A 20,671-nucleotide genomic window follows, 5' to 3' on the forward strand; every position below is an offset into this window, starting at 1 on the left:
AGAGATCACTTTATGGTTGAACTCTGTAGATTTGTTCTCTCTCTGACGTAAACTATTCCCTTGAGGACTCATATGTTGGAGTTTTCTGCTTATTTTGCTATTTTTGCGGGGGGGGGGGGGCGTCCAAAGGGTGCAGAACCTTCCTTTTCCAGCAGATGGTGCTGTGGGGGTTGTTTTGTGTTCGTGTTTGCGCTGTGTTTGTTTTAACTTGTCTTGGCTTGGTGTTTCATATTGTATGATGCTGTATGTCAGGAAGAACTGATCTGTAGCTTTTGAGTCCCGGGTAGGGGAAGGGCCTGGAGTGGTGCAGTTGCTGGTTAAAGTGGTGAGTGAGGGTGGCGCATGTTTGTGTCACCACTGATGGCTCTCCTCTGTGGCTTTCCATCTCTATATTTGTGTCGCCACTGATGGCTCTCCTTTGTGGCTTTTCATCTCTAGAATCTTAGGGTCATGCGAAGTGACACTTCACAGGATCAGCTCAAGTCCTAGGGGAGCGGGGGAGGGGAGGTCTCTCTGTGCCCAGTCCAGGTGGGATTCATCCCACCTGGCTCACCCCAGCACCTCTGCCTGCATCTCCCCTCAGTGGAGGGACTGTCCGCCTCCACACAATCAGCTTTCCCTCCCCAGAGCCACTAGCTAAACACAGAAACACTGATTGCACAACTAGTTCCTGTCCTGACTGAGTCCCTGCCCCCTTTGGTTGTGTAGAATTGAATTTCTTCTGTCTCTTCTGTTGTAGTCAGTGTTGGTCTCCAATGTTCAGAAGGTGCTCTAGTTTCTCCTCAAATCAAGGGATCCTCTGGGTCCAGTGATTCGAAAGCTACTTTTGATTATCCTCCCAGAAGCGAAGCAGGGAACCTCCTCTGACACCATCTTCCCAACCCAGTCTATTTTTATTGGTTGTAAAAAGGAAGCTTCCTTTTTCTTGATAAAGTGGCTTTATACGCCACCTACAAGTAGCTAGGTTTAATCTTTGTTTGTTTTTTTAACCCAGGACTTTTAGGCGTCTGGTTTTTCAGAGATCTATACCTGTTCAAGTGACCAGGTGCCAATAAGGGGTATTAGGTAGGGAACAGGGCAGTGGAACTCCAACATCTTCACTCTCTTGCCATCTTCTGGACTCCACCACCTAGGACCCTCATTTGATCTCAAGCATCCGCTGACTTGAACGATACATTATATGGCTCTTCTAGAATGAGGAGAACAAGACTTGACCAGTAGAATTCACAATGAGGAGGTCATGGATGAACTTGACTGTAGGAGTTTCAGTGGAGTCGGGAGAGGCCTTGGAGAGGGCGATTTGAAAAATAAGGAAACGGAAACATTGACAATGGAGTCATTTCAGTAAGACTTGCTTTTAATGGGAGCGAAGAAATGAGAGCAAAGAAATGGGAGCAAAGAAATGAGATAGTGTTTAACAGAGGATGTGAAACATTTGGAATTAAGTTATAAAGTATATTTGTGTGTTTGTCCACTCATCAGGGAGAAACTGGTGATGCAGGATGGAAGGAGAAAAAAGGAGAGAATCCAAAGAAGAAGGGGAAGAACCACTTTTAACTTAGAGCTGCCATATTGTTCCTCCTGGTAAACAAGTATTTTTTTCTTTCTCTGTTCTGCTTAATTTCCATAATTATTTGTCTTTTCTATGCACACAGAATAATTCTTCTTCCTACATATAGAATTCAATTTGTTTTTCATCTCTATCTGTCTCTAATTTCAGATTGCAGGAATTTTTAAGAAGCATGTACTTTTTTAAACTAACATCAATTTTATTTTTTTTAAGATTTATTTTTTATGCATACAAGTACTAGGGTATAGGCCAGAGGTGCGGAGTAGGGGACAATGTGAGAGGATTTACCAGAAACAGAGTGGGGAGCAGAGCAGGTAGAGCTACTGTAATACACTACTAAGGGGAGCAGCAGGAGAGACAGGAGAGGTCTGCCACGCAATGTGTGTTAGCTCCATGCTGCAGTAGCTGGGGATTCCTTCCATAGTGCTGACGCTTAACCCCTTGTGCCACCAGGGAGGCCCCTAACATCAATTTTATTATTTTAAGTTATTTTTCTTATCTTCACTTCAATCATTTTTGAAAAAAGTAGGAGAGGTAAAGAGAAAAAGAAGAAAACAGGAAGAAAAAGAATTCTGTTTAAAATCTGAACCTTTCCTTATGAACTGAAGATCTGAATTAGGTGATAATAATTGACTCTGAGCAATAGCTTAAAAAATACATGCATCCTGGGGTACATATACACAATGGAATATTACTCAGCAATCAAAAAAGATAAATTCATGCCATTTGCAGCAACATGGATGGAGCTGGAAGGGATCATGCTCAGCAAAATAAACCAGAAAGAAAAAGAAAAATACTGGATGGTCTCACTCATAGCAGGAAGTTAGAAAACCTAAATAAGGGACCAGGAAAAAGACTAATCAAAATCAATAAGCAACTATAAACCAGAGACACACTACTGGGGGGGAGGAGAAGAGAGAGGAAGGGTTAGGGTCAAAATAAGGGGAGTACAATGGTGTGGGGAATATAACCAAAGTGAAAATGCATACATTGTGCAAAAATGAAAAATGATGTAAGAATTATATAAAATAGAATATTTAAAAAAAGACTAATTGTAATAAAGTAAAAATCAAAATCAACAGTCAACTATAAGCCAGAGACACAGAAGGGAGAAGGATCACAACAAGGGGGGTGGGAATTTTACGGGACAAAAACCAAGGTGAAAATGCATGCATTGCACAAAAATGAAAAATGATGTAAAAAATATATAAAATTAAAAAAATAAAAAGAAAGAAACATATGCATTCTGCTGAGAAAGTAGAAGATGGAAGAAAGGGAATACAAAGTCAGGTTTTCAACAGCACGTGACAGCTTCATGACTTCTTTCTTGTTTCTCTCTGCATGCATGATAGAGGTATGTTTTTGCACATGCAGTAATTATATATTTAAGGGAATCAAGCTTGCTAAAAATGTGAAAGGAATACAGTTTAATCCTGTGAAATTAAATAATCTAGGAAGTTCCATTTCCCTTCATTTTCTCCATTGCTCTCCTTATCACACTATGTTGAAATTACCCGTTTCATTGTTGAGCTCCCCACAACAACATGGGCTCAGGAAAAGAGCAAGATAGTTACTTTGCTGCTCTTTATATTGCCAGTTCCCTAAATAGCACCTGACACCTAGTAGGCAGTCAGTAAATACTTGTTGAATAAATAATACTAGGCATTAATGTTATATAATGGGGGAAAACGAGCATCGTAAAGTATAGATCAACTTTTCCTAAGTCAGTTAACTCATACTTCCTTTTTTGTAAAAAAATTTTATTGAAATAGCTTTGGTTTATAACATTATATAGTTTCAGCATTCTGCTGGGTAAAGGGGGTTAATTTTCTGCTGAATGATGAAAATTAGACTTTTTTTCAGACTTCCTAATTAATCTGTCTATAAATGGAGCACAAAAACACAAGTGAAACCAGCTCCCTGCTAGCAGAGTTCCTGCCATTCTCACCCACGGAAGACCAGCCCTGGAGAAGATGGCTCAGCCCCTCCTATGGATCTTGCTCCTTTGCCTGCAAACCTGTGAGTTTTGACCCTTGCTGACTCCCTTCTAGTGTTCTACTTTTAGAAATTTCCCTTCAGAAAGATGCTGAAATGCACCTTTGATCTGTCTTAACAGACACACACTAGGTCTCTAGAAGGATCCATCTGACTGGGGAAAAACATAATTATTTTTTAGCTTTAGAGTTTATATTTCTGAATTTTGTCTCCACCCAGCCTCCAAAGGTCGTAATGAACTCTTCTGTTTAAGAATGTTAACACTTGGTTGAACTACCCAGAGACCCCCAAGAAAGAACAGATCATCCAAAACCTTGACTAACTTAAGTGCAAATTCTTTGGGGGGTGGGTTGAAGAGATATGAACCTATACCTCTGAATCACATACCATGTTTAAACCAATGGGTGGTGGTTTAAACCACACAGTGGTGCAGCGGGTTGAGCACAGCGCTGTGAAGCTGTCTGCTGCCTCTGCAGCACCGGTTTGATTTCCGGCAGGCCAGGGAGAAACCCATATGGCGCAGCAGACCTCTCCTGCCTCGCCCGCTGCTCCCCTCAGCAGTGTATTTCGGTCCTTCTACCTGTTCTGCTCCCTGCTCTGTCTCTGGTGAATCCTCCTACCCTCCCGTGCCTCTGGCCTGTATCCCAGTGCTTGTACAAATAAATAAATCTTTTTAAAAAATAAATAAACCAATGTTACATTAATGAAAAAAGTGATACAATAAAAAATTAGGAAAAAATAAAATAAAATGTATTACCTACTTTTGACAGACATGCACTTCCCAGTTATATCTCATTGCTCTCCCAGATTAGAGTGACACATGATCATAATTATCACTTTGAAAACTTAATCTTTGTATGTTCCCTTTCTTTGCAAAGCAAATTCTGAGCTATTCTCTGTTTATATCCTCCAAAAGCTCTCTAAAATAAATGGGGATGACATTACTATCCCTATTTTACAAACAAGATAAGTCTCAAAAAAGAGATGGAGAACTTGAATGAAAAACTCTCTTTTCTTACTATGGCTTAATTATGAAGAACAAAATGACCACTGGCTGTTGTTAGCACAAAGAAAATTGTATCATTAATCTAGGTCTGAGTGTTTTTGTATATATTATCTCATTTAATCCAAACAATTGCTTAGTTAAAGTCAAAATTGACTTTATTTCTTATTTAATAAATCTACTTATAGCACCTCTCACAAGTTCTATAAAAGCACCAGCATATTCCTGGCATGATTTAGAATATAAAGAATCCAGTGGGTTAGGATTTCCTGAAAAGGTAGAATTGATACACCTTGGTCTCTTGCATTTCCTTGACCATTTATAGCTGTGGTTCCTTTAATTCAAGCTTCATGGAGATTATACCCACTAGACAAGCCTATGGCTTTGGAGCTTGTGCTAGTCACCCTGATGTAGGAAGCAGAAAATGCAAGTAGATAGTGAACAGTTGGATAGAACCTACATGGAAAATACAGGAATGTCCCCAGTTTCCAGAGAAGGCTGGCCATCATGCATTTGATACTACTTAGTTTGCAAAGCCTTCTACAATTTTGATCTTGACATTCTTGTGATCCATACTAAAATCATTAAAATAAACAAGAAGAATATTATTAATCCTGTTATTTTTCTACTATTATTTTAGATTTATTTTTTATTTATACAAGAACTGGGGTACAGGCCAGAGGCCCGTGAGGGTGAGAGAATTCACCAGAGACAGAGGGAGAGCAGAATAGGCAGACGGAACTGGGAGCAGCGGGGGAGACAGGAGAGGTCTGCCGCGCTAGGTGGGTAGCTCCCTGGCCAGCTGAGAATCGAACCTGCACTGCAGAGGCTGCAACAGCTTCCCGGCACTGCACTCAACCCACTGCGCTACCAGGGAGGCCCCTGTTATTTTGTGTGTGTGTGTCTGTGTGTGTGTGTGTCTGTGTGTGTGTGTGTGTGTATGTGTGTGAAGATTTATTTATTTATTTATACAAACACTGGGTACAGTCAGAAGCGTGGAAGGGTGAGAGAATTCACCAGAGCCAGAGCAGGAAACAGAACAGGCAGACTGATGAAATACACTGCTGAGGGGACCAGCGGACGCGGCAGGAGAGGTCTGCGCGCCATCCCCTCGCCGGTGGCCGGGGATGGAGCCGATGCTGCAGAGGCTGCGGGCAGCTTCTCAGCCCAGCGCTCAACCGCTGCGCCACCAGGGGAGGCCCTGTTATTTTTTTTTTTTAAGTATGGATTAAGATTCAAGTCAAATACTTCATCTAAAATTTTACAACCTGAAGTGGTACTATTAGAAATTGAACTCATTCTTCTAATCCCATGACTGCTCCTCTTTCTGGCCCATGCTCTCTCTGACTTCCCAACTCAGTACATATTGAAACCCTTGATGCTCTAAGGAGGACTGACACATGCTGAAATAAAAGGCAGTTCTGAGATAACATGCGCCTCATCTACTGAAACTGCAATCAATCTTTTCAAATCCAACTGGTCATGAATCATTCATCCATTTGTTTTGTGATTTTGGGGAAACTGTATAAACATGCTTTTTTTAAATTTTAAAATGGGGAACTACTAGTCCAATATGATTATTTTGAGAATCAAAATTACAAGCTATGTTTAGCACTTGTTGCAGTACCTGAAAATAGTAAGTGCTGCGCAAGTATTAGGTAAGGCTGTTTCTGTTTTCAGATTTGCTTTAACATCATATTAGGAAGAGTGAAGGCCAAAGCCAGAGGTTCTAGGCAACATGTCTCTGTTTGGGGGTGATCCACGGAACGTGAGTGGGAGAAAATGGTGGGAGTTTTTGCTTAGGTGTGGGCTCTTGGGGTTCTAGAAAGGATGCCAAGGAAGGGTGCGATATCCATTGTCAGGGACCGTTGAATTGAGCTGGGGTTTCTTTTTGTAGAAGTGAAAATCAGAGGTGCTTCCACATACAATTTGCCTTTGCTGAGTTATCTATTTGCCTTCTATGGATTAATCCACAAACATTTCCTTAGTGTAGAAATATACCCTAAATTTCTCCTGCTGTTTTTCTGGCAACAGTGGTTCCTTAAATTTAGCCTTCAGCTTAGGAATCAACACTGATCTTATGTACTTCCCTGAAATAAGAGCATTGAGGCAGTGGAGAAGTAGTGGAGAAAGGAAGTTAGAAATTTCCCATTTTTTCTTGAAAATATGGAAATAAGTCTGAGTGTGCAAAGTCATGACTCTTCCGTATTGGAGAAGTTTTGTCTAAGAACCAAGACTCACTGTCCCTCTGCCGATCATTCATTACCATTTGGTGATTTGTCAGTGAAAAGTTGTGATTTATTTCCATCAAGACAGGATAGTTCAGTCAGAGGCTGGACCTATCTCACAACTACCTGCAGAGGAGGGTGGGGGCTGGTGGGCAGGTCTTCACCAACATCAGAAATTAAGGTAGGGGCACTAGGCAGAAGATCCAAAGAATGACTATATATAGATATCATTCAGGTACCATTCACATATTTGATTTGAGGTAACCTAAATTAACTTCTACAAACAAGGGTCCAATATAGACAGAACTTTGAAGCCCTGATGAAGAGAAAACACCATTGTGGGGTATTCTAGCAGTTGATACATAAAAGTCCAACAGGTATGTAGACAAAAGTGGGTATCTGTCCATGGTTAAATAGGGCCCAAGTTAGAAGATTTCATGCCTGGAGAAGAGTGTGTACAAGAGCCAATTTGTCATTGATCCAACATCCTTACATGGAGGAGCCTCAAGATAAAGACATTCTGTGTTCTAGGAAGAGTCTTAAACAGGCTGCTGCTGCATTCACAAAGGGGTCAAAAGCAGACCCCCAGTCACAGAATGAAGAATAAATTGTGAATGGGGAACATGGGATATTGGTACATAAGTGCAAAAATCCAGTTTATAAATAAAGGTTGTGAATCTGCACATCTTAATCACACAGGACACCAGTAGGAAGAAGCAGAGACCTGCCTCAGGAGTGCCATGTACCCCAAAGCTCTTCTTATCAATATGGTGACTGACAAAATAGCCAAGTACGTCCACAGCAGGAACCCAAGGTCAATGCTGGTAACCCAAGGTCAATGCTGATAGTCTACCAAAGATTCTTCTGAATCAACCCTTTCTTAGTTCTTTTTTTTTTTTTTTTATTTTTTTTAATTTTCTAGAGGCATGTCTTATTTATTTATTTATTATTTGTTTGTTTGTTTGGTTTATACATGCACTGGGTACAGTCAGAAGCGCGGGAGGGTGAGAGAATTCACCAGAGCCAGAGCGGGGAGCAGAGCAGGCAGAAGGACCGAAGGACACTGCTGAGGGGAGCAGCGGGCGGCAGGAGAGGTCTGCGCGCCACGTGGGACCCTCCTCCGGTGGCCGGGGAGCAGCCGGGGATCGAACCGGCTGCAGAGGTTGCAGGCAGCTTCGCAACCCAGCGCTCAACCGCTGCGCCACCGGGGAGGCCCTGAATCAACCCTTTCTTGTCTTAAAACTCAGGAGAAAAAAATCTGCAAGTTTGGAAGCACCTAGGTTCATCTGTGTAGAAACTAGAAAGAGGTACAGGAAATTAGTTGGAGGACTGATATCTGTAGAGATGTTTATGTTCCTTATTTCCATCTTTATGCTCAATAATAATAATTAATATATAAATAATAAAAGTGTGCTATTACAGAGGAATAGAGATGTAATAATGCATGGCCACTATTCTACATTCGTTTTCGAATTTGCGTGTGTGCTTGATTGCGCATCTTTGTTTTAAAGAAGAAGATTCAGGTTAACCCAAATCTCATAAAGATGATACAAATCAAGAAATATAGAAAATAGTAACTATTCGCTGGGGCTGGTAGTTTCCTTTTTCTTAAAAATCCTGTGATCAAGGACTTTCCATTCTCAAGGAGAATGTCACAAGATTTCTCAATGCTTGACTGCTGCTTCTTTCCTGGCTTGCCGTGCCCCCACCAACACTAATGTTTGAGTCCCGTCAGCATCTAGAAAAATAAGTATTGAGGTTGACTGATAGGAAGGTTCTTTATTAAAAAAAAAAAAGTCTTAAGTGTTTAAAGAAAGAATAAACTCCACCAAGTGGAGTGCCACCAAAAACTCTCCCTCATGGCTTTACTTGAACTAGCCCTTAATAATGACTCATACATTGTCAGTGTGACCATGGTGTCAACAGGCCCTCACAGATGGACTAGGGAAGCCTTGAAGTGTATGTACCAATTATTAAGATGACGATGAAGATGGGTATCATCCTCCTCATTTTCATTATCAACTTCAGAAATAACTAACATTTAGATTGCCGTGATGATTCACAGAGTATTTCATACTATTCACTGATCACTAATTAGATTGGGCAAATTTTATAGTTATTATTTCCATTCTGTGGATGAAGAAACTGACTCATAAAGGGTCTATGGCTTTATTAAGTGCCCAACTTATAGGTAGGAATAACACTAGCAGCACAAGTAGGTGCAGGGTTTCCCCACTATCTTCTACCCCAGCACCCACATCTTTAGTCCCCTATCTTTCCCCTACATGCAGTGGCTTTGGGATTATAAAACCACAGCTATGTGTAATGGATTTTCCCGCAATCCACATTTGATGTGTTCGAAGGTAGCAAAATCTTCATCTTAGGACTGTTCACATTCCATGCCTTTTCTCAGCATGCACAGGATTCTCAGGAATAACACCAACAGCACAAATAGCTGCAGGACTTCCCCAGCTACCCCTATCTGCTACCCCAGCATCGCTTCCTGAATGACTTTACAGGAGATAACACAACTACACATCATACCCTCATACCATCCTGTGGCTGTACATTGTTCTAATACTAAGATCTCAGCCTTAGTGGAAGGCCTACATATTTCCTGGGTTTGATGACAGAACCTACCAGAACCATGAGTCTATGGCTCCCACATCCTGTCCTTTCTTTTTCACACCTAACCTGAATCTGATGAGTAGAATGGCATTTAGGTGCTAGGACCTAACTTCAAAAAGCCTTCACAGACATGGGAGGTCTGAGACCAAGAGCAAGTATACAATTTGGGGAGCCCAGCACAACATGAAAATGTGGAGGCCCTTGTTCAAATATCACTAAGAATGTCCAGATGCATGGCCATATTAAATGAAGCTCATTGTCTTTCTGGGCTGGAGGCTTGTGTGACCACACAGATCATACGTACACATTTGTTGGTCCAGGGAATTTGGGTCCTTCTACCAGACCTCATCAGCTTATCTACAGAGAATTAATGTTCAAGGAAATAAATATTGGCAAATTATACCTCCTGCCACCAAAGGCAGCCTTAGTCTCTTCTGTTCCCCTTCTGTTTCCTTCACCTAACAATCACCCCTGGTCTTATTTTTCATTTGTATATGCATCTGTCTTACTCTCTGGGCTGTGAGCTCTCAAGACTGCACCTGCCTCTGAGTCCCTAACCCAGCACCTGGCACGCAGCCCTTAATGACAGTAGATAAGGGTCCTTGTTCTTCCCTCCCCGCCTCCAAGGGCCCTGTACCGTCTCCTTCTGAACTTGCACCCCAACTAGGTCATAAGAACTTGCCTGGAATATTCTTCCTAAGGAAAGACTTGGTTGATCTGAAAAGGAAAGAAAGACATTAGCAGCTTCCAGCCCCATTCAGGAGTTACTGTGCTGGGAGGCAGGGGCAGCCATGTGTTTGAGAAATCCCTTGGTTTTGTGACACTTCAAAATGACTGGTGTTCTCAAGGATCCTTCTCCTTCCCTCTTTATGCCAAACCCTGGGTAAAAGTTAGGAGCAGTCTGAGCCCACCTATGTGGAATACATACGTCCTGCTCTTGGGTGCTTACATGCAGCTAGTACTCATCAGAATGAACCAATTATTGTTAATGGCTGGTGCCCTTCCTGATTGGTTAAACATTTTAATTAGTAATTAAATATTTTGAATGTCACCCTTGCTGTCCCAAAACTATTCTTCACTAAATAGAGCTCAGAGAGAATAACAGGTAACAAAGGAAGAGGAAAAGGAAGAGGAAAAAAAGCACCTTATAATTATGTTACCTTTACAAGGTGATGGAAAAGCAAAGAAAGAGAAGAAAATAAACCCTTTATTTCCCCCATATCATATTGTTTTTTAAGATTTATTTATTTTTTTTAATACAAGAACTGGGTTACTTGCCAGAGGCACGGGAGAATGAGAGGATTCACCAGAGACAGAGTGGGGAACAGAACAGGCAGATTGACTGAAATACACTGCCGAGGGGAGCAGCGGGCATGACAGGAAAGGTCTGCTGCGCCATGTGGGAACCTCCCTGGCTGGCCAGGAATCAAACCTGTGCTGCAGAGGCTGTGGAGAGCTTCACAACGCTATGCTCAATCCACTACACCACTGGGAGGGCCCCCCATGTCATATTTTAAGAGCTCTAATCCTTTAGTCTTTCCTGGACAAATTTCTTGAATTCCCAGGAACAAGTGGTTTCTAACCACTGGTCAACATTGGTCTTTTCCTTAAACTGCTATGCTCCAGAGAGCAGACACTACATCTATTTTACTCACCATTGTATCCACAGCGCCTCTCATCATGTTTAACAGAGTAGATGCTCAATAAACACTTGTACCATAAATTATATTAATAAACACATACTGTGGTGTCCAGAAAGAAAGTGGACTTTGAATGAAGGCGAGCATTCTCATTCATAAATGTGTGAGTGAATGAATGTAACTTTGCTTACTTTAGAAATTTTTCCAACAGATTTTAGGCAATGGTAAGTGAATTCCACTTGTTAATTCATTCCATAAGTATTGACTAAGCACCCACTACGTGTCAGGTACTCTTTTAGAGACTGGGGATATAGTAGTGAACAACAACAAAATATATAAGAAATCACCAATTTGGAGCATGTCTCCTCCAGATCTGCTGAATTGCTCTGCCAGTATCTTCTAGGAAGAGGAGTGTAGTAATGACCTTTCAGCAAAGATCACAGGAGAAGTAATAACAACATCCCTGGCTCTTGTCCCAGCTCTTCTGCTTGGCAATGTGATCTGGAAAGAAAGATATTTGATATCTTGGACCTCGTTGAGTTTGTGGTCTTCATCTCTCAAACCTCTTTTAGTTCTGAGTCTTAAAGTCCAGAGGAGTTTTAAACAAAGTGGAGCCTTGAAATTGACTTGGAAACTTAGTTTTTATTTTTTTAAGATTTATTTATTTTTAAAAAACACTATCAGGGTTGTAATGTGCAGCATGATGACCATAGCTCACATATCTGTATATCTGTATGATAACTGAGAGTAAATCCTAAGAATTCTCATCACAAAAAAAAAAAAAGATTTATTTATTTTTATATAAGAACCAGGGTACAGGCCAGATAAGCAGGAGGGTGAGAGGATTCACCAGAGACAGAGCGGGGAACAGAACAGGCAGATTGACAAAACACACTGCTGAGGGGAGCAGCTGGCGAGACAGGAGAGGTCTGCTGCGCCGGTGGGATTCTTGCCAGCTGGCCGGGATTGAACCCGCCATGCAGAGGCTGCAAAAAGCTTCACAGTGCAGTGCTCAACTGCCTGCGCCACTAGGGAGGTCCAGAAACTTAGTTTTTAAATGAGAATCTTCAGGGCTCCCTGGTGGCACAAGGTGTTAAGTCTCAGCACTATGTAGCTATTGGCAGTCACTGAAACATGAGTTCGATCCCTGGCTAGGGAAGTAACCCACATGGCTGCAGCAGACCTCTCCTGTCTCACCAGCTGCTCCTCTCAGCAGCGTATTTCAGTCAGTCTGCCAGTTCTGCTCCCCACTCTGTCTCTGATGAATTCTTACCCCCACACCTCTGGCCTACACCCTATACATAAATGAATCAATTTTTTTAAAAATGAGAATTTTTAGGAACTACATGGTCATCATAACGTATTAGACATACCTTGAGTAGAATGCCCCCTTCCAAAGTCGATGCCCAAGAAAAGAAGCATTCTCAGGAAAGTGGATGAGATGGGAGGACAAGGGACTCTAACAGGCACAGTGGTTTTTCTATTTGTGTTCTCAGGGCCAGAACCAGCTGGAAGTAACACAGATGTCTGCACCGTGAACGGGATCCTGGGGGAGTCAGTTACTTTCCCCTTGAATATCCCAGAATCACAGCAAGTTGGAAGCATTGTTTGGCAGTTCAAAACATCAATTGCTTTTGTACAACCAGGAGACTCAGGAACAGTACCCAAAGTCATTGTGACTCACAACAGTTATAATGACCGAATAAATGTCTCAGGTCAGAACTACAACCTGGAGATGAGAAATCTTGGGATGGAAGATGCAGGCATCTACTCGGCCGACATAACTTTGAAGACCTCAAGCACTACCGAAACCAAGCGTTACAACCTTCAAATCTACCGTGAGTTGTGGGTAAATTGAAGGTTTTGCTTTGCAATTTTGCTATTTTTCTGATAATTGGATTCCCTAAATTTTTTTATACATAAACTTAGTTAATTTTATCAACACATAAAAAGAGGGTGTGGCTTTGTTTTTACCCATGGAATCTTCCATAACGGTTGTTCCCTGGGCCTTGCTTTTCTTTCCTATAAAACATGTACAATCACACCACTCACGTCCTACAGTTCTTGTGAGGACCAGTGTATGTAAAGCCCTTTTGTAAAAGATCCTTTTATTTTGAAATAATTATAGATAAAAAAAGAAAATGTAAAGAAATGTGTGGGGAGGTTCTGTGTACCCTTCAGTCAGCCTCTCCTAATAGTAACATCTCACCTAACTACAGTACAGCATCAAAACCAAAAATCAACAAAAAAACAAAACAAAACAAAAAAAACGAAAATCAACATTGGGTCCACCTACAGAGTGTAGTTAGATGTCACCACATGTTACACATTTACTCACATGTGTGAGCATGGAGTAGCTCTTTTCAACATAATCACACATGTAGCTTCACGTGAGCACTACCACAATCACACTTAAGATAACATGGCCACAAGATTCTTTCATCCCTTCAGAGTCACTTTTTACCCCTTCTCCCTCCCTAATTCCTGGAAGACAAATCCTTTCTTCATGTATATGATTATGTTACTTCACAAACATTATATATCGGGAATCATGCAGTATGCATGCTTCTAAGATTGACTTTTTTCACTTTCTCTGGTGCATCTATTCTCATCCTGGTTGCTTTTTTTTTTTTTTTTAAAGATTTATTTATTTTTATACAAGACCGAGGGTATAGGACATAGGTGCGGGAGGATGAGAGGAGTCACCAGAGACAGAGCGGGGCGCAAACAGGCAGACTGACTGAAATACACTGCTAAAGGAAGCAGCAGACAAGACAGGAGAGGGCTGCCACACCATGTGGGAATCTCCCTGGCTGGCCAGGAATCGAACCTGCACTGCAGAGGCTGAGGACAGCTTCACAATGTGGCGCTCAACCCGCTGCGCCACCGGGGAGGCCCTCATCCTGGTTGCTTTAAAGACATATGGAGTTGGGCCTCCCCGGTGGCGCAGCGGTTGAGCGCTGGGTTGCGAAGCTGCCTGCAGCCTCGGTAGCACCGGTTCGATCCCCGGCTGCTCCCCGGCCACCGGAGGAGGGTCCCACATGGCGCACAGACCTCTCCAGCTGCCCGCTGCTCCCCTCAGCAGTGTACTTCGGTCCTTCTGCCTGCTCTGCTCCCCGCTCTGGCTCTGGTGAATTCTCTCACCCTCCTGCGCTTCTGACTGTACCCAGTGCTTGCATAAATAATAAAAATAAATTTAAAAAAAAAACCACAAAAAAAAAAAAAGACATATGGAGTTGGGAATAAGTCATACATCATTACAAAGGACATATACAATAGGTGAAATAACTTTGAGAGCGTAGATAACAGCAAAATGTCCAAAAGGAAATAGAAAGTGGTGAACTTTGAGTATTTATTAGCTTTGTTTTTAATATAATTTAATTGTAAGTCTTTATAATTCAATATTTTGTGACAGTTCTATTTAACCACCATCTTGACAGTTTTTTGAAATGTAACAGTTGACTCTCACAGCTGGTGAGAGTCAGCCCCAGTTGACTTCTTGCTCATGTTTTCCCTCACAGGTCGGCTTGGGAAGCCAAAAATTACTCCGAGTTTAATGACCTCTGTGAACAGCACCTGTAATGTCACACTGACATGCTTTGTGGAGGAAGAAGACAAAAATGTAACATATAGTTGGAGTCCCCTGGGGAGAGAGGGGAACATCATTCGAATTTTCCAGAGCCACGAAGACCCAGAGCATACTTACACCTGCACGGCCTGGAACCCTGTCAGCAACAGCTCTGAGTCTATCTCTGCCCAGCAGCTTTGCTCAGGTAAGCAGCTCAGTCTTGTCCTCCCGGAGCCCTCAGCAGTCACTCAGAAGAGCTGCAAGGTCTGAGTCTGGGCTTCATTCTCTGGGGTATACACCTCCCTTGCAGTGGGCTGGTCCTTGGGTGTCTCCTCCCAGGGTGACCTTAAAGTGTCCAGAGTCTTCTGAGAGTTGCCAGCCACCTCTGATTAATAGCAAGTTTTCTAATAGCAAGAAGTGCTCTCCTGGAGCTTTGGCGTACCCCTGAAGGTCACCTAATTTTGATTGTGTCCCTGAAGGTACCAAGCCTGCCCAGCCGTTTGGGCCTGTTTCCTAAAGTCCTAGTCTTACTGTAACTTCTCTTTCCAGACACTGGGCTGAACCACCAGAGACGCCACATTGTGCTGCTGAGTACAATGGCTGTGCTTTTCCTGTTTATGTTCATCATATTGCCAGTAATTCTGCTTCTTCTGCGCAAAAGAGGTCAAGGTAGGATTTTCCCAGAAGGTAAAATGTGGGAAAGCATTTTCCTACTCCCTGGAACCAAAGTTATTTCTCCCCAGTGATGTGGAGAGGTCCTTTGTTCTAGAGAATCAACCCTCTTACACTCCCCTCCCTCCCACCTCACCAGTGTCAGAAAAAGGTTCCCAAGGACTGTGTGACATTGCCTCAAAGCTGTTCTGGGATCCCCAGAGTCTGGTGGGCCTGGAACTTGGGTTCAAGTTTAGCGCTGACATTAACAAGCTGTGCTTCATTAGACCAGTATCTCTGGCTCAGTGTTCTCATGTGTGAAGTGAGGTTTGGACTAGAGGGTCTCCAGGGGTCTCCGGGGTCACTTCAGTTCCACTGAGTTTTGACCATGATCTTTGGGGAGTCATTAAGGGACATGTACTCATTTGTATTCCATGGTTGTCATAAGGTCCCTCTGGAACATTTTGTATGATGCCATTCTCAATTCAGGAAACATTATCTTTGGCCCCAAGGAGATCATTATGCCCCCATAACCCCTATTTCTCTTACCCATGTCCACCTCAAATCTCCCTTTTCTACCAATCACCTCACAACTCCTGGCACAGGAGGGAGCTTAATAAATGTCTGACTTTATGACTCAATCAAGCAAGGTAGCCAGGAGCATCTACTATGTGTTCAACACTAAGGTAATAAGGTACCCACTGGAGGAATCCAACACAGATATAACTGGAGAGAAACCACCTTATTGAAAACCTGAGATCTCCTGTAAAAAGATAAGTAGCTGTACAGAGACCCTAAGAAAGACCTCATGTGGGAGAGTTATTCTGAGTACCTGCATGAGGAAAGGGAGAATCCCTTCAGCCTAAAGTAGATTCCTGAGTAGAAGAGAATTCCTATGGAGCTCTAAGGAGGCCTATGCTGGGTTTCTTCGTGACCATAGCAATTCTTCTAGGAGACGGCACTAGTTAATCTGGTAGGCCTCATTACTTCATCTTAAAGAGAGATCATTCATAAAATCTTCTTCCTTTCACATTCCGTGGTTTTACCTTTATTTGTGACACAGATGCTAATGCAGAGAAAATATACAAAAATGTTCCAGGGACCACCTGGCCAGCAGAATCCAGGATAGATTGATTAAATCCTCCAGACCACGGTAAGCCACACTTCTCGTGATCTGCCCACCCAGATTGGGAGTGAGCAATAGCCTAGACCAGGGCCATGACCAAAGATCTGGAGGGTCGTGCTGGAAATGCCACTCCTGGGTAATAGTGCCTTGAGTCCTTCTAGGAGGACAGAAAGTAGCCAACTGTTTCCCTGGTAGCTTTTGGTGCCCAAGGCTGGAGGCCCTGAGTTTCCATACTGGGCTGGACTTTCAGGTGAGTCAGGACTAGGAGAAGAGCGCTCCCTAAAGAGCCAAGCTAAGGGAGTCCCTGGTGAAGGCTCTGATGTGGCCTCACCCACACCTGCATGAAGTGTGCTGAGGGTTCCTGGTGGCAGATCACCTCCCTTAGACTCAGTTACTCTGTCTCCATCCTTCCCTGTCACCTGCCTTGTCACCTGTCCTGTTCAACTCCATCCTGGAGCAGGTGTCTACACTGCATCACCTTCTGTACCTCCACTAGCCTGCTCCCTGAAAACTGGTTCAGTCTGGTCGTAGAGCACTATATGTAGATGGACAGCACAGCTGGATTCGCAGGGCATGGGAAGCAAAGCTCAGTCTGAACCATGCAAACCCTCCTTGTGTCTCCAGAGGTTTCTGTTCAGTTAGTGCCCACTGTCCCACCCCCACTCTGCCTGACCCCCATCCTCTCCAAAGTAGAGCTGAGGCCCCAAGAGGCAGCCACCTGGGGAAAGAGGCACCAGCGAGGAGTGACAGGTAGAGCAGAATCAGGAGGGGTTCTTAACATTTTCCAGAGCTCCCTCACGAATTGGTCGACAGGTGTTTTATAGGTGTCCCTGCCCAAGGAGGAAGCAGTGAACTCAGTGTATTCCACAGTGCAACCCTTGGAAAAGGTAAACACTCCTGACTGTTCACCTGTTGTCCTGTGTGCTCCCTCCCTGTCTGCCCAAGCCGGGGCAGCGGGCGCTCCGGGCTCGTCCTTCCAGTCTCAGGACTGAGTGCTGACAGCTGTGGTCTCCAGTATGTCACATACACACAGAGCCCTGCCCCAGCTCCATGCCAGCCATGGGCCGTGATGCTAATCCCAACCTTAAATACCGGTGCCCCCAGCCTCTGAACTCTGTGAAAACTCCAGCCTGTAATACCACACTGCTAGGTCACGTTATGAAAATTAGAAAACAGGTGCCGGCTCCGGGCAGACACAGACCCACACCAGGAACAGACTGGCAAGCAGATGGAAAGCTGAAGCCCAGCTCCTGGTAGCTCTGTCAGCAATCGTCATGGGGAGCAGCCTGCAAAGTCTCTTGCAGTGGTCTCGGGACGGCCCCTGCCTGGAATACGCACGGAGGGAAAGTCAGTCTGGCCCAGGGAGGGGACTTGCCTTCTAAGGAGTGGATGATTGTGCCAGCGCAGGGCCTCCCAGACTTCTTCACACCACAGCACATGTAGAAAGCAGGATTCTTATGGCACAGTGGGGTCAATGCTCAAGATTGCTCATGACTGGAGTTTCTTATGACCAAAGATGTGACTCTTCCCTCAACCCCAAGTGCCCAGCAGACTAACATTCGCATGCCTGTAATACACCATAGCACTCCACCGAGGAGGCCTGCCCACACTCAGTATATGTGAGAAGCTTGGTACAGGGCCTGTGCCAGTCCACACAGCACCCGGGAACCTCCCCAAGTGCATGCCCTGAACTCTACTTGCCTTCTGTCTTGGAAACTTCTGTGGGGTTCCACCAGCGGAGGGGCATGGGGCAGTGCTGGGGGAGCCTGGGCTGGGACTGTCTGCCATGCAGACACTCACGAGGGAGGGTTGGAAAAGGCCCTTTGGTGGCGACCACACTGTTGGGCATTTTCTTCAGGTTTCAGAAGCCTTGTGGAATTTTCCATCCGGTCAAGCTCATCTTCTGTAACACTCTGTAATGATTAATTGATGGCTCCACTTGATGGGGCCCAGATATTTGATTAAACATTATTCAGTGTCTGTGAGGGTGTTATCACTGAATTTGAATTGATGGACTGAATAAAGGAGACACACACACACACCAGTGTGGGTGGGCATCACCATTCCCATTGCAAGCTTAAATGGAACAAAGAGGCAGGCTGAGGGGGAGCTCTTTCTCTCTGCCTCACTGCCTTCTAGCTGGGATGTTGGTCTTCTCCTGCCTTTGAGCTTGGACTTGACTGGAACTTACACCATCACCTCTCCTGGTTCTCAGGCTTCTGACTCAGATGGAAACCATTACCATCACTTCTCTGGGGTCTCTAGTTTACAGACAGCAGATCTGGGACATCTTGGCCTGCATAACAGCATCATCATCATCACCATTATTATTATTATTATTTTCTCCATTTGGTTCTGTTTCTCTGAAGAACCAGACTACTATATACTCCAAGCAGCCTCAGCAAGAAGAAACCATACCTGCTGCTTCAATCGCTAAAAGGAATTGATGAGCTATTTTTCTGGTACTTGAAAGGGCTTTACTGTAACCCAAATATCAAAACAAGAGAACTTGAAGGAAGCAGAGTTATTCTACAGGGGGACACTCAGGAGATGAAGGTGCAGGTGATGAAATTGGGGGCAGTTCCAGAGGCTCAGCCCAGAGGACACGGTGTTCAGCTGAGTTTTGTACCCTCCCCCACCCAGCTGCAGTGCTGAGAAACCCCCACCAAGTAAGCAGAACATTGGCGGGAACATCTGAGAAATTGTTTCCTGCGTATGTAGCAAATACAATCAGCCAAATTCTACATCCCATGAATAATCCCAGACTGGAGAACAGAAATGGACTACATGCAGACAGGATGAAGTCACGAGTCCCAATGAATGAATCATTGTCATTGTGTTGGGGGCTGCAAGGGCCCAAAGGGTAAGGCAAACGCCCTCTGCCCTGGTGAAATGAGGATGCAGCTCCAGCACTGTCACTGCAGTTAAATTCTGAACTCCAGAGTATAATGAGCCAGCATTGTAAGAAAAGACCTTTGGGGGAGACAGAGCTAAAGCCGAGCCTTTAAGAGTGGGTGGGATTTGGCGTAGAAAGAAGAGGGCTTCCAGGTGATGAACGCATGGAAAAAGCAGAGGCCTGGATTTGTATGATGATTTGGACACAGCCCCCCACCCCACAGACCCTACCCTACATCCCCACCTCTCATTCCTGGCACCTCCTGCATGTCCATGGTCCTTTGTCTCTGCAGGTCCACACCTTGGCTGGAATGTGCCCCACCCCATCCACTTACACAACTTTGGTGCCCTGTTCAGGTGTCACTGCTCTAGGAAATCATCCTTGGAATCACTAGTTAAATTAATAGGCTCTTTTTTCCACTTAAGTTACAGGGAGACTTCTCCATGAGGTGCTGAGCCATCTAGGGGAGGCACAATTTGGTCATCACATAGCTGCTCCTCTTACCATTCTCATGTAGACTAAGTTGGTCTCTGTAATGCAGGTGGATGCTTCAGCCTCACTCCCATGTTCTAGGATGATTCTCTCAGGGGTATCTTGTTCCTGAATAGTTGTTCAGGAATAACTCAACCTCTGTCTCCATCCTGGTAACATCATTCTCCAATATTTTTTTAAAAATCACATTATCACAGGGACTGAAAGCTTTTTTAGAAATAGAAAATGTTGTGTTTATACAACTTTGTGAATATAATTAATTCCACTAAACATATAATTTATGTAATTAAATTCCACTTGCACAGCAAAAACATAAATTTTAGGGTATGTAACCACAATATGTAATTTAGGGTTTTTTTTCCACAAGTTTTAAAATTCCCCCAAAATGAAAATGTATATAGATAGCAAAATTTCCAATCATATTATATAGTTAAGATTTTTGTACCTAGCTCAGAAAAAAAGTAAATAAATTTTTTTTTAAAAGTTGGTGCTGCTGGTGTGGGAAATGATCTTTCTTAGACCTCTGAGAGGAAGAGGAAGTCTCAGAAAGAATTGCTTTCAGTTATGTGATAGATGACAAGGCAGTGGAGTGTCTGGCACATCTCTGCTGCTGGGAGCATGAACTGGCTGTTCCAGTTTTTAACACTGATCTTCTGCCTTGGTCCAGGTAAATGTCTAAGTGACTCATGTAGTCACCGAGTGACTCTCTGATTTTTGTGCAGCTTGCCTTAACCTAAAACATTTTATATAGGTATCTATCTGTCTCTCTGCCGAGGTGCTGTGTGGGGTTCATGGTGGTGCCTGAGAAGATGCCTCCTTTACTTAACGTTGAAGATGGTTTACCTTGGCATGATTCCAAGTCAGCAACTTCAAG

At 43.6% G+C, this 20,671-nt stretch overlaps 1 protein-coding gene across 2 annotated transcripts; it reads left to right on the top strand.

Moving 5' to 3' along the window:
* Positions 1-3,501: 3,501 nt before the first annotated feature.
* On the top strand, positions 3,502-18,143 carry CD84 (CD84 molecule). Of its 2 annotated transcripts, none has more exons than XM_037506659.2 (6): positions 3,502-3,589; positions 12,561-12,902; positions 14,586-14,837; positions 15,182-15,301; positions 16,347-16,436; positions 17,234-18,143. In XM_037506659.2, the coding sequence occupies exons 1-5, from the start codon at positions 3,544-3,546 to the stop codon at positions 16,415-16,417; spliced, it is 831 nt and encodes a 276-aa protein (XP_037362556.1). In that variant the 5' UTR covers positions 3,502-3,543; the 3' UTR covers positions 16,418-16,436; positions 17,234-18,143. The 2 variants fall into 2 exon arrangements, with proteins under 2 accessions (XP_037362556.1, XP_037362555.1); XM_037506658.2 differs by having other exon boundaries at positions 17,223-17,252.
* The last annotated feature ends 2,528 nt before the right edge of the window (positions 18,144-20,671 follow it).

The sequence above is a fragment of the Talpa occidentalis genome, unplaced genomic scaffold, assembly GCF_014898055.3.
Source record: "Talpa occidentalis isolate TD23 unplaced genomic scaffold, MPIMG_talOcc4v2.1 talOcc4.12, whole genome shotgun sequence".
Classification (NCBI taxonomy): Eukaryota; Metazoa; Chordata; class Mammalia; order Eulipotyphla; family Talpidae; genus Talpa; species Talpa occidentalis.